Source organism: Schistocerca americana, chromosome 6, assembly GCF_021461395.2.
Source record: "Schistocerca americana isolate TAMUIC-IGC-003095 chromosome 6, iqSchAmer2.1, whole genome shotgun sequence".
Classification (NCBI taxonomy): domain Eukaryota; kingdom Metazoa; phylum Arthropoda; class Insecta; order Orthoptera; family Acrididae; genus Schistocerca; species Schistocerca americana.
Window position 1 is genome coordinate 44885477 of NC_060124.1, and position 14408 is coordinate 44899884.

General features: G+C 43.5%; 1 protein-coding gene across 1 annotated transcript in view; it reads right to left on the minus strand.

Moving 5' to 3' along the window:
• Window positions 1-9472, minus strand: part of LOC124619948 (juvenile hormone esterase-like) — a 28041-nt gene extending 18569 nt beyond the window's left edge. The window contains exons 1-2 of the mRNA XM_047146611.1: window positions 9390-9472; window positions 5219-5362 (exon numbers count right to left, since the gene is read on the minus strand). Coding sequence (XP_047002567.1) covers window positions 5219-5362; window positions 9390-9446 — 201 coding nt within the window. The 5' untranslated portion in view covers window positions 9447-9472. The remainder of the gene's footprint in view (window positions 1-5218; window positions 5363-9389) is intronic.
• Window positions 9473-14408: the final 4936 nt, after the last annotated feature.

A 14408-nucleotide genomic window follows, 5' to 3' on the forward strand; every position in this document is an offset into this window, starting at 1 on the left:
CCTGAGCAGTTGACTTCGTAGTTTAACTTCCCACACGTCAGACTTTCACATTCTCAGAGAGAGAGAGAGAGAGCGAGCATATTTTTCACATATGGTGTTGCTCAAGTATTTATTTATAACTGTGCGACCACGCCCATACAAGGTAGCGTCTTGCCTTGTGCTTAATGTTTATGGCGTCATTACTCTTGAAATATGTGTCGTACAGTAATATAATTACGTAGGTGCATTCAGCGGCGTATGTAGATGTTGTCTACATAATGTGTTGCGAAAGTATTTAGTAGCAACGAAGTAATAATTTAAGCGTTATTCATGATGCGGCAGTTTCTCACGCATCTCATTGTTTATGACGTCATAACTCCTGGACTATGTGTCGTAGAACGATATAACGTTGCACTTACATTCAGTGGCTCCTGTACATATTGCGTGAAAAAAAGGGCCTGAGTACAGGTAGTAATAAATTATAACGCCAGGCCTCATGTGGTACTTTTACTGCATGAACAGCGTGAAAGTAGTAAGCGCTAAACACATTACCGTTCATCCTTTTACACGGACTGTCAGTAAGAAAATAATATGTATGGATTCATAGAGGTAAACGAAGAAAATTGAAAATGACTACGACATTATGTGTGCCTTCAAAACAGCAGTAAATTATACAGGGTGGTTCCGTGATGACCTTACAATCTTTCAAGGATTATGGAGAAGGGCAAATGCATTAATTTCAGGGCAGAGACCCCCGTTCGGGAACGACCGGGTCGAAAGCTATAAGCAAAACTCGTTCTAGCATCTTTGACGGTGAACCTCTTCTACTGCAAGCACTTTGCCTTCCATATTTTGGTAGAAGGTTAGTATGGACCAAAACAAGGAAAATTCCAAGTAAACATGGGCTCTAAAGTGCATAGCTTACGAGCTATAAACACATGTTCATCTTTATCACTGTGAAACACATCTACCGAACACGCGGTTTTAGTTCTTAAATTATGAATTTTGAGGTCATGTTGGCTAGATAGTTTTTTCTTGTTTTGGCCGTACTACCTCCTCCAAAATGTGCAATACAAAGAGACGAGGTACATATTCGCTTGTAACTTCCGATTCGGGCGTTTCCTGACCAGGATCAAACTGATACTTTTACCCTTTTCCTTCATCCCTAAAAGTTTGTATCATCATCGCGGAATCACCCGGTATGTTGTCAACCTAAATACACTGTGAAGTCTTTCCTGGAAGCAAATTAGGGAGGAGAATTAGGATTACGCTATGCCTAAAGCTATGCAGTGATTCCATTATTCGCTACTAGTATTCCTATATTCCTAGAGTTATCGTGAAAACTGTATTTTACAAACATGACGTGAAGTTCGAGATTGCAACACTATGGAAATCTAATAACAAGTAGGAAAGAAGTGTTCAGTAATAGAAGACTCAGCTCGCCTAGCTAGCCGCACGGTCTAACGTGCTGCTTCCCGGCACGAATCCGCCCGGCGGATTAGTATCGAGGTTCGGTGTGCCGGTCAGCCTGTGCATGGTTCTTAATGCGGTTTCCCATTTGCCTGGGCGAATGCTGGCTGGTTCTCCTTATTCCGCCTCAGTTGCACTATGTCGGCGATTGCTGCGCAAGCACTGTCTCCACATACGCGTGTACCACAACTACTCTACCACACAAACATTTGGGGTTACACTCGTCTGGTATGAGACGTTCTTGGGGGGGGGGGGGGCAGGGGGAGGGGGCGGTCCACAGGGTTTGAACCACACAATAACCCTTGAGCAAACACTGTCTCCACATACGCGTGTACCATAATTACTCTACCACGCAAACATTTGGGGTTACACTCGTCTGGTATGAGACGTTCTAGGGGCGGTGGGAGGGGGGTAGTGGGGGGGGGGGGGAGGGGGAGGGGGCGGTCCACACTGTTTGAACCACACAATAACCCTGGGTTCAGTGTGGGGCGGCAGTGGGGTGGGTGGACTTCTGTGGCCTGCAGTGAACCACTGAGGTCTACTGCGGAACGAAGCCTCCCCGTCGTTTCTAGGTCCCCGGTTCAATTCACAGCACACAATACACAATAGGGGACTCAGTGGTTCACTATTAGTGCACGGCACGTCATTCCTGTACGCAGCGGTCAGTCCTCTTAATATAAGCGTTGCCGTATTGACGAGTAGTATTATTCACAAGTTACCTATTCCTTTTCCAAAAACCAAGCGAGGCCTTAATTGTGACTTGAGGGTTTCCCCGCTCTATGGATTCGGATTCGAGACACTTATGACGAACACAGGAAGGGCACTGGTTTGAGATAATTCTATGTAGACTTTTAACTGTCGTAGGTGTAGTGGTTGCCAGCAGATGTACGAGTAAGAAAAGAAAGGCCTTCGAATTTTTTGTGTGAGAACTATTAAAACTTTTTACAAACAAAACGTAATAAACATTCTACATCTTTATTTTTCATGTCACATATTGCATGCCCTTGACAGGAAAGGTCTGCGAACTGCAACATGTAACACTTTGTTGTGTAACGTAATTATGTGGTTCGTCAGAACCAATTTACTGTAGTCGACTTTCGAAGTTCGAAGACTTCTTCCACACGTGAAGCACCCTCTCCTGCAGCATGGCAATGGCAGACCGCACACGACCGTTGCAACACCTGCAACAATCCGACTACCGGGTTCACCGCCATCCTCCACACGTTATAGTCTGTCTGTAAACTGAAGAACGAGCAACGCTTTTGGTGGGGGAAGCGGCCCTTCCCGGAAGAACGCTGCCACCGGCATACAGGGGCACCCAAAATCTGTTGCCCGTTACCTGTCTAGCGGTGTAGGTCGGCGTGCGGTGATATACGTCGTTTCTGTTCGTGAGATCTTAGTTGCCAGTGTCAGTCAGTTAACGTTGCATACTTACTGATATGCTTCGATATCCGGAGGAGATAGATAATCGTCTAGCATTGCAAGGAAATGTGTAGAATACGAAGAAGAGGAGGTATTTGCGGAGTAACGAGCGTTCAGTCGTCTGTAACGTTATTACAGCGTGTATTAAAGAGGCGACCCAAAAAGTACTATAACTATAATAATATTACCAGTCCCAACCAATGGGCGGCAATTCATGTTAACGTCAGCCTCGTGCAATAGGACGCATAAGGAAGGAACGTGAAAATAAGCTGCATGGTTTACTGGAATCGCCACGAAGGAATACTAATAATTTTGGGAGAAAATCCATCGTTATAGACAGTTTCAAAATCATGTAAACCCTTTGATGCTTATGGAACGCTAAATCTCTATCTCGGTCACTATTCACCTGATTCTAAGACAAATTGCTTAAAACATGTGCCCAATAGCTATTCCAAACACTGCTGAAATTTTCTTCGAAACATGTATACCGATTCTGGATTTCTACGCAAAAAGCTTGACTAACGAGCTGCGTTCACATATTAATTTTTATTTTTTGGTAAGAACTTTATTTGTTAATGTACAGCAAATTTACCTCTTCAAAATATTCCTCATCACATACTGTACACTTATGCCAGTGCTTTCTCCAATTCCCGAAACACTTCACGAACTGTTTCTTCGGGATAGTTTACAGGTCTCTTAACTGTGCATTTTTAATCTCATCCATGCTTGTAAAACCGCTGTCATTTAAGGCCTGCTTTGAAATTTTTGTACCACTTGCATGCCCTTGGCTTACTCGTAACAGGTTCACCAAAATTTCATACACTTTATTCCATTCTTATGACCTAATTTAATGCAGTTTCTCTTATCTATTTTTATACAAAACAAATATTAGTTGATGCTACCACAACACATGTAATCTTTTTGACAGCTGACAATAGAGTAAACACCCAATACGCATAACATTGTACACGTGCTTTTGAGACATGTTTACGAAGACAGTTATAAAAAGGTAGTGCCAATCGGACTAATACAACACACAAAATTATAAATTTCTGCTTACTTTTTAAACACTCTTCTTGTTGCTAGAATTTTTAAGTTTCAACGCAGTTGGGTAGGGGTTGGGTTGTTTTGGGGAGGAGACCAGACAACGAGGTCACCGGTCTCATCGGATTAGGGAAGAACGGGGAAGGACGTCGGCCGTGCCCTTTCACAGCAACCACCCCGGCATTTGCCTGGAGCGATTTAGGGAAATCACGGGAAACCTAAATCAGGATGGCCAGACGCGGGATTGAACCGTCGCCCTCCGGAATGTGAGTCCACTATGCTAGCCACTGCGCCACGCCGCTACGTTTCAATGCAGTCCTTCAAAGAAAACTTCTACCTTTTAGTAGAAACACAAAGTAGGAACAAGCCTTAAATTATACTTATTGTTTGCATTATATGGGGTTCGTTCTATGAATAGCAATAGAGGAACATACATTCACATGAAGAACAGTCATTCGGACCAATGTTTGTGGTAGAATCCTGACTTACGATTTTATGTTAATATTATTTACTCTATAGTGTTGCGTTAAGAAAGAAGCTATCGTTTTTTGTATTCCTTATGGTCTTAACGCATTTGTCTAAAAAGAAACGCAGCCGCGACTTATCTATACACGGCGCCGCCACAGATTTAATGTGCGCGCCGCGGCAGGGCCGGCACTACGTTGTGAAACAGCCTGTAGAAGCGCCTTGTGACGTAGATGGGTAGGCAGAGTGGGGACTTGCTCCCTCGCTCTTCAGTTTACCGACAGACTACATCGACTTGGTCCCTTCCGATTTTCATCTGTTTATAAGAATTACAGAACACTTTCTTGGACTTCGCTTTCATAGTGATGCAGCAGTGCAAGCCGTGATGAGGCTGGGCCTCCATGATCAAAGTCAAGCATTCTACAGTTGAACAAACTAGGAGAAACGTTTCGTCACCCGGGTGACTGTGTTGAGAGATAATATGTAGAAATGAAGAATAAGGATGCAGGCTGTTAACGAAATTTGTTTTGTTTAAAAAGCCTTAAGAGTTTTCACATAGAAAATTCGGAGGCGTCACTTTTCAACACTTCGTCGTATTAGTATCTGCACCGGTCCTGAAGTATCTCTGATTTTTCAGTACTATGGAAGAATCTAAAATTGATATCACCCTGGTGCGTTTGGTACAAAAATTGATTGGTCAAAAGAGCCGTGATATGTAGGCGCATAGCTATTTCCTTCCACTTCTGAATTTTGATAAGAGTCACAGGCTGCCTTGTTCTTTGTAAGACCGCGATTTTTGGTGTGTCACTTCGTATTTTCAAAGACTCAGAGCACTCACCTTGAAGCGAAGTTCAGCGACAGGCGGAGCCGCAAATGGAACGCCGGAGAACTGGTAGTACGACGTTCCGTTGACTGTGATGTTAGCCTCTCCACGAAGAACTCCGTACGTCGTCTGAACATCCACGTACAAGAATTGCCCCACCTACGAAAAGAGCACACTGCGGGAGAGATCGATACGGAACACACTCCAGTGCTGCAGAGTAATTAAATACGATGTTTGGTAGGGGCACAATTAGAAAACGAAATATAGCGTGGTCCATAGGCGTTAATTAGCATTTTAAAAACGAAACAGGTGGATAAGCAGAGAATCAGGTTGGATAAACGAAATTAAAGCTCAAGCTGCAGGGAATAGATACGGGGAAAAACTCGTGATGCTATGTTACCAACATGGTAGCCATTTTGGAAGCCGCCATTTTGTGTGCAATTCGCAATTTCCATACGGAAAGGGAATCATATGACATACCTACCAGATGCACAAATATATGAGGGAAACGATCGTGCCTTTACTTGAGCATAGCTTTATCCATTGTCGAATTTCGATATACTTCTTCCTTACAGGTGACGTGAGCTGATGGATTTAACATAATCTGAATATACTGAAATCACAAGAGAGGAGCATCAGTATTATAGCAGAAGATTTCAACAACGCCACCCAGACAGACCATCTGGTTATCCAAAATACGGCGGTGGAATTTTTCATGTAACGGTGAAAACAGGCTGAGCCGCAACGAAAACGATAACCAGACGATCGGAAACGGTTACATATGAAGCCACATGAGCTGCTGTTCCTATATCGTTCAGTAAGAGTTTAGAGCGCGAATTGTCGCCTCGTGTCTGAGGACACTTTGACGAGCCGTACTTCAGTAATGAGAATTTTGACCTCACGTGTCTACGCTCCCCAGATTTGGACAACAGTACAGGTACATCATGTAGCTTTTATTTGTCATCTGCAGCATTAGGCTAGTTCTGTACGAAATGCGGTGTTACTCGGGAATTAAGAAAGCTATACTCAGATGATCGACACCTTGGTTTTTCTCTGATATTATCTATACAGGGTGATTCAAAAAGAGTACCACAACTTTAGGAATTTAAAACTCTGCAACGACAAAAGGCAGATCTAAGCACTATCTGTCGGCGAATTAAGGGAGCTATAAAGTTTCATTTAGTTGTACATTTGTTCGCTTGAGGCGCTGTTGACTAGGCGTCAGCGTCACTTGATGTTAAAATGGCGACCGCTCAACAGAAAGCTTTTTGTGTTATTGAGTACGGCACAAGTGAATCGACGACAGTTGTTCAGCGTGCATTTCGAACGAAGTATGGTGTTAAGCCTCCTGATAGGTGGTGTATTAAACGCTGATATAAACAGTTTACAGAGAATGGGTGTTTGTGCACAGGGAAAATCGACTCGCAGGGCTAGCAGAGAGCTGCAAATTCCACAATCAACTGTATGGAGAGTCCTACGAAAAAGGTTACTTATGAAACCTTATCGTCTGAAATTGGTTCAAGCACTGTCTGCAGGTGATAAGATTAAAAGAATCGATTTCTGTGATTTTATCCTTGCTCAAATGGAAACAGATGAATCTTTCGTTTCAAAGATTGTGTTTAGTGATGAAGCAACTTTTCACACTAACGGGAAAGTCAACCGTCACAATGTCTGGGGCACTGAGAATCCGCGGGAAACAACTCAGTATGAACGTGACTCGCCTAAGGTGAACGTTTTCTGTGGCATTTCAGCCAATAAAGTTTTTGGTCCCTTTTTCTTCGAAGGTGCTACTGTAACTGGACTACAGTATCTGGAGATGTTAGAGAATTGGCTGTTCCCTCAGCTCGAACAAGAAGCACAACAATTCATATTTCAGCAGAATGGAGCGCCACCACATTGGCACTTAACTTGCTTCCAGGAAAGACTTCACAGTGTATTTAGGTTGACAACATACCGGGTGACTCCGCGATGATGATACAAACTTTTAGAGAAGAAGGAAAAGGTAAACGTATCAAGGCGCCACCACATTGGCACTTATCTGTCCGTAACTACCTGAACGTCAACTACCCGAGGCGGTGGATCGGCCGCCAGGCAGCCCGTGACAGAGCACTTCATCACTGGCCTCCAAGAAGCCTTGATCTTGCCCCTGCGATTTTTTCTTATGGGGGTATGTTAAGGATATGGTGTTTCGGCCACCTCTCCCAGCCACCATTGATGATTTGAAACGAGAAATAACAGCAGCTATCCAAACTGTTACGCCTGATATGCTACAGAGAGTGTGGAACGAGTTGGAGTATCGGGTTGATATTGCTCGTGTGTCTGGAGGGGGCCATATTGAACATCTCTGAACTTGTTTTTGAGTGAAAAAAAAAACCTTTTTAAATACTCTTTGTAATGATGTATAACAGAAGGTTATATTATGTTTCTTTCATTAAATACACATTTTTAAAGTTGTGGTATTCTTTTTGAATCACCCTGTATTGTGTTTCACAATGACCCCCTTTACCACCTTTACAATGGAAAATTATTAGTTGCATCCATGATACCGGTTTTCAAAGTGGCCAACATGTTGGTGACAAAGATTAACAGTTTATCCCCCATCTCGTTCTACGTGACTCCATTTCTTTTGTTTATCCATTTGGATTTAGAAGTGTGGTCCCATACCCACTGGCTTCCCAGGACAATTTTTCTTAAGAATGTTTCAGCTTTATCTGCAATACATACCAGCTGTGGCTTATGGTGCTGTCACCTGTGTCATTAATGTGATAATTATTAGACAACTGAGGGTGTCTCGACGTACAACAGGAAAATGGATGTGAATATTCCTAGCAGAACTGGAACAGAGTAACAAACAAATAGTTAAGGAAAGATATTGAGGTTGAAGACATCAGTATGAACTGCATATGAGTGGAGCTGTTATCTGTCCAATCCTCGTCGCCAGTCTGTTATGACTTCCTTTGCACGCTGTGCGATTCTGTAGTAGGTGCAGCAGCGAGTAACAATGTTGTTCATGAACAAAGGTTTCACATATTACTTTATTCTCCTAGTAAACATGTATTGTTGCTGTAGATGCAACATAAGTAGCTAACAGTAGCTTCGAATGTCGAAACATATGCAGACACAAAAGATTTATAAATCTGTCACTCTTCAGTGCAATGTCTATTCAGAAGATGTCGAGCCTTGAGCAGTATGGAAGTCTGTCAATGTTATTCAGCTGGCGGACACACAAAATGGGGTGAGTGTATGGATGTTCGAACTTAGGTACGCCCGCCGCTGGAGCTCCGGAGAAGGGATGCTTACATCTCATTGGCAGCGCCATTGTGCTACGGTTGCGGCTCTACGAAGCACAGTGGTGACACCGGCGGTTCGTTAATTTCAAAGTGCGTTCAACCCCATCGCAGTCGTTACTGCAGGAGCATGTAGTCAAAAGAATGGTTGGTAGACGGATCATTAAGTTATTTGCTCAACGAGAATATAAAGAAGATCACTGTCGAAACTCCCGCCGATAACCAGGCTATTAGAGAAAGAAGACAAATTGGTATTGGTGAAAGATAACGAAAGAAAACTGGCCGACACTTTCGAAGTAAAACCATACCTTAAGTCACTTAGGTGACTCACGAATGACTTAAATCAGAACGGGGATTTGAACGCGAGTCAAGTGTCTTATCGTTGTTGCGTTTCGCTCGGTTTTTGTTCAGAGAGGTAAATCGATACGAAGGTCTAATGGAAGGGTGATTTCATGAGATAGGAAAGCATTCAGGATGAAAGAAGATCTGCATACATGTAGACAGAAACTCACAGTGGGAAAAAAACGGGACGAACACGAAGAATAAAGAAAGTGGAAGAGACGCTTGCATGAAAGTGACTAGTAGAAAGTGGGGATACCTGCCATTCTGATAGATTTAAACTGAAAATACCCAAAATGTCGAAAAGAAATACGAAAATTAAAATGGTCAAGAATGACGAAGTTTATAATGGAAAGCCTTTGGAACGTTTGGATTACAGATGATGCATAAGCAAATTCTAAAGGTTAAAGGATATCTGAATCGACGTTAGAGTGTATTTTGTGACTTTTGAAGTAGAAAATACTATAATTTTGACAGCAATACATAAATAATATTTTGTTAAGGCGAGACAAAGATCAACGTATCCCTTAGCGGAACTATGGTACAGGTTGTGAACGTACCGTGTAGTCTGTCAGGGCGACGGCTAGCAGGAATACTGAGGAAAATAATGACGTCATACTTGTACCGAGTGGAGAACGAGAGATTGCTCGTGACTGCTGCACAAGCTAACGTTGGTGCCTCTATATAGCTGTGAGTGGAGATACTATCAGTGCATGACTCAGTACACTTAGTTAAAGATAGAAAAATTAATGTTGCACTCGAAATAATGAAGGATTATCAGTAAGAAGTGCTCATCTTTTATCTCAGTAGATAGTAACTGTTTTTCCCAGTGCTCTTTTTCTTCTGACTCCATTACTTTCGTAGCACACTTCCTTCTCCCCTTGCTGCAGTCGCCTTCCCTCACAGTTGCAACAATGCAACAAACAACGTTTTCAACATGATCGCGCGGCGTTGCGAAGAGAGAAAAAACAAAGAGGATGGAAGAGAGGGATCCACTTCCTTGCATTCAGATTCATCCGTTGACTCTGCCAGGGACCGTTAACGGTTATTTGCAAGCAATCAACTGCATAGGTTTGGTAGTCAATAGATGCAGGCCTATACCTTTTTTACGTTGAAGGTGAACAGAAATAGTTCCGACCTTAGGCTTGGGGCGCTGCGATAATTTGTTTACGATTCATTGTGCAGACATGATATTTTTGCTAGAAATGTTATTTGATAATTTTTCTGTTCCTGGATTTTCTACTTTCCTTAATGTAGCTCCTGAACCATCTACTAGTATTTTGTTATTTTACAGAGAGGGCATACCACCGACTGATTTCGAAGTTCTTGACAACGGCCGAGGATTAGGCGGCACCTTTTGTGACCTTACTTGCATTCTTCTGTTTGCCGCGTCGTTCCATTGATCGTTCTCGCTTTTATGAAGAGGATATAGTTTATTTGTTTCGTAAAACTCCGCAGAAATTTCTGTTAGACAGAGATTTTAATTGTGTTTTGCGTCATGTGAATCACAACCCTAATTTCAATTTCAGTAAGGAACTAGACGAATTACTGCGTTCATAGGAAATACTTGCTGCGTGGATATGTCAATATCCCTCTCTCGTCAGGTACGCTCATTTCACAGCTACTTCCAGCAGCAGGCTCTATCTTTTTTACCTTTCTGACTCTTTATGCGGACACCTGTTAGCGATAGATGTGATACCCGCTTGTTCTACTGATAAGTGTGCCGTAGCTGTAACTTTAAGTCCTTTGCCGCAACCAGTAAAACTCTCTGGATGTTGAACACATCCCTCTTAAAGGACCCATCCCTCGAGACTATCGTTCGACAGGTTCGGGCACGTAGCTTGCATCGCAGGACCGTTATCCTTCTCTTATGGAATGGTCGTCAGGGCATGTCAAACGTTTGCTCCGGAAAGCATTAGTGCGTTACGGTGCTGAGAGGGCGACGGGTCTCCGTCGAACCCAGGAATTTTATTATTCCGCCTTGCGTCAACTTTATGACGGTGCGAAACAAGCTCCCTTACGGATTATGAATGTCAGCCATGTTAAGGCGAAACTTCTTCAGCTAAAGAAGCAACAACTGGAAACACTCAGGGTGCGGTCAAAACCCCGCTCCTTCCTAAGGGATGAACTGACCTCCTTGTATCACCTTATCCGGTTGAGGACGCGCAGCAAACGAGCATGTATGACACCGATGATTGTCACACACTGACACCCCGACGTGACATTTCTCACGATCTGTAATTACTCTACCGATCTCTATGCTGACTCTACTCTTCATACGGTTGTCCCTATTGGGTTTACTAATCTCCCCGACTGCGTGATTATTCACGCAGTAAATGATGACTTTCTACGTGAGTTCACTTGCGAAATATATCGCCTTGTTGTTGATTCACCATTGCAAAAAATTACCAGGACTCGACGGTATTTCTAAGGAATTGTATGTACATTTTTGACCTTATATAGGTGACACCATTACGTCATTGGTAAATGAGGTGATCGAGGTGGTGGTGGTGATGGTGGTGGTGGTGGGAACTCTGTTTATTTCAAGAGCTGTTATGACGTACTGGGACGGCTCAGTTCGCAGCAGCTCTGCAGCTTCGCTGCGTTCCCATCAGGCAGAATACAAGTAAATAGCAGGTGTAGAAGTATGAAACCGTAATTTCCCTATAGGTGGTGCTGGCCGTCAGTGTAGGGCCAGCGAGACAGCGTCTGCAACGCCATCTGCTTCCTGTAACGGCTGACGACGGAAGTCAACACATGGTAACCCCAGCTCCATACATAGGTATGTGTTTCAAAAGCATAAACTTGTCGAGTTTTGTGTCTAAAAATTGCGATTTGCGGGCGGTATTGGTTTTATTGCTATCATTTGAAGAAAACTTCTGCAGAATCGCATGGAATTCTTGTCGAAGATTTCGGCGAATATGCTCTTGGAAAAACGCAGTGTTCCGAGTGGTTAAAAAATTCAGAGGTGGTGATTTTGACGTGAGAAAAGACGAGTGCGGGAAAGTTCGAAGACGACGGATTGCAGGCCTTATTGTATGAAGATGGTACTCAAACACAACAGGGACTCGCGGAACAACTGAATGTGACTCAGAAAGCCGTTTCTCTATTGTTGAAAGCTGCGCGAAAGGTGCAGAAATTGGGAAAATGGGTTCTGCAACAACTGACTGAAAGACAGCAAGCAAATCGGAAGACATCTTGTGAAAATCTGCTAGCCAGGTACAAAAGAAAGCCGTTTCTTCATCGAATATTGACAGGTGATAAAAACTGATGTATTTTGAGAATCCTAAGCGTCGTAAACCGTGCGTGAAGCCAGGGAAACCATCGACATCAACTGCGAGACCACATCGCTCGGGAAAGGAGACAGTGCTCTGCGTTTGGTGGGATCACAGAGGTGCCATCTATTATGAGCTGCTAACACCTGGTGAAACTGTTAAACTGTAGTTGCTACCAACAGCAAATGATAAAAAAAAAATGGTTCAAATGGCTGTGAGCACTATGGGACTTAACTACTGAGGTCGTCAGTCCCCTAGAAGTTAGAACTACTTAAACCTAACTAACCTAAGGACATCACACACATCCATGCCCGAGGCAGGATTCGAACCTGCGACCGTAGCGGTCGCGCGGTTCCAGACTGTAGCGCCTAGAACCGCTCGGCCACTCCGGCCGGTAGCAAATGATCGATTTTAGTCGAGCATTAGGTGAAAAACGACCGGAATATGGAAAAAGGCAACACGAAGTCATATTGCTACATGGTAACGCCGCATCACACACAGCAAAAAGGGTTTATTCTCCAGACTTGGCTCCGTCCGGTTATCATATATCTGCATCACTGGTTCACGCTATCGCTGAACAACGCTTCAGTTCGTATGAAAATGAACGAAAATAGCTCGCTGACTAGTTCGCTTCAAAAGAAGAACTGCTTTTTCTGCCGTGGCATTAACTGCCTGCCGGAGAGGTGGGAGAATTGCTAAATAGCAATGAAGATTATTTTGAACAAGATATTGTTTATCAGTTTCAAACAACAGACGTGTAATTATTGCAACTATAGCCCTGTTTCATACTGTTACATGTGGTACCTGTTATTCGCGCTTGCTGCCAGTGTGAATGAGTCGCGGTGTGGTCGCAGGAAGACCGAGCCTACGTACACAGGGGTAAACACACACTGCGTGTGCTCTCTGGTAAAACAGTGTACATTAGATCGTTCAAATCAATACTTTAATTTGTCTGTGAATTTCAACACGACGTTTTACGAGGGTTATTCCATAACGTATGGCAGCTATGGGACATCCTGCAAACGTAGGGCATCATTTTAATCTCAGTAAATACATTCGGAAGCCCGTGGCAAACGTTACCGAAATCAACCGAGAGATTGCTACCACAAGCAAGTATTCATCGGTATCAGTGCCTGAAACATTCAGTGTGAGACTGGTCGTGCAACGAGATGGATCCTCTCCCTCCACCCCCCCCCCCCTCCCCTCTCACCGCACACACACAGACACTACTCACCAGGCCTCACAGTTCATGCGACATCGCCATAATTCCACAACTGAGGCAACCATTACGTGGGAGGCGCTTTGCAAAGACGAATGTCCTCACGACATTCCGGAGACAGGTGGCACACATTCATGGCAATACCAATGGCGTTCAGCGCCTTCTGTTCTACATGAGCTCGTGCAAAATAAATTTACTCAGCGTTCTAATGGGTGTGTTTCATTTCAACCTCTACCGTGGCGTCCTGTGCAGAAACACTTATTTATTGTAAGTGGGTTTGGTAAAATGCTTGCTGCCACGCAATATTGTCACAAGTGTATCGTTGCACTGTTCGCTTTATACAGGGTGACACAGAACAACGGGAACATTTCCACAATACAATAGAACTAGAAGTGATGAACGAAAGAAATTGCATTCATAGTAATTGAAACCTACAACTTTGCCATTTACGAAACATTGGTGTCATTTCTCATTTTTTTAAAAATTACGTACTTTAGGTGTTGTCCTCGAGTACGAATTCATTAGTGAAATCTACTGTTGAGATTCCAAATTGACCGCTGCAATATCTCAGCTAGGATACTGTGAACTGCATCCAGAAATCTCTGTTTTAACACATCCAAGGTTCTTGATCGGGTCGTGTAGTCTTTGCTCTTGAAGTAGCCCCTCAAAAGAATCACAAATACATAAATCTGGCGATCTAGGGACCAGGGAATGTTGCCCATTCATGTGATCACACGGTTGCCAAACAATTCTGGCACATACGCCACTGACTACAATGAAGTGTGTGATGTCGCTCCGTCATGTTGAAATCAGGCTTGTTGGACGTTTGGAAAATTGTCCAATGCAGCTGTGACGAAACTTCGTAACATCTCCTGGTATCGGTCGGCATTGACAGTTATTAAGTTTCCCTATTCAAAATGTTCAAATGTGTGTGAAATCTTTAGAGACTTAACCGCTACGATCATCAGTCCCTAAGCTTACACACTACATAACCTAAAAATCCTAAGGACAAACACACACACCCATGTCCGAGGGAGGACTCGAACCTCCGCCGGGACCAGCCGCACAGTCCATGACTGCAGCGC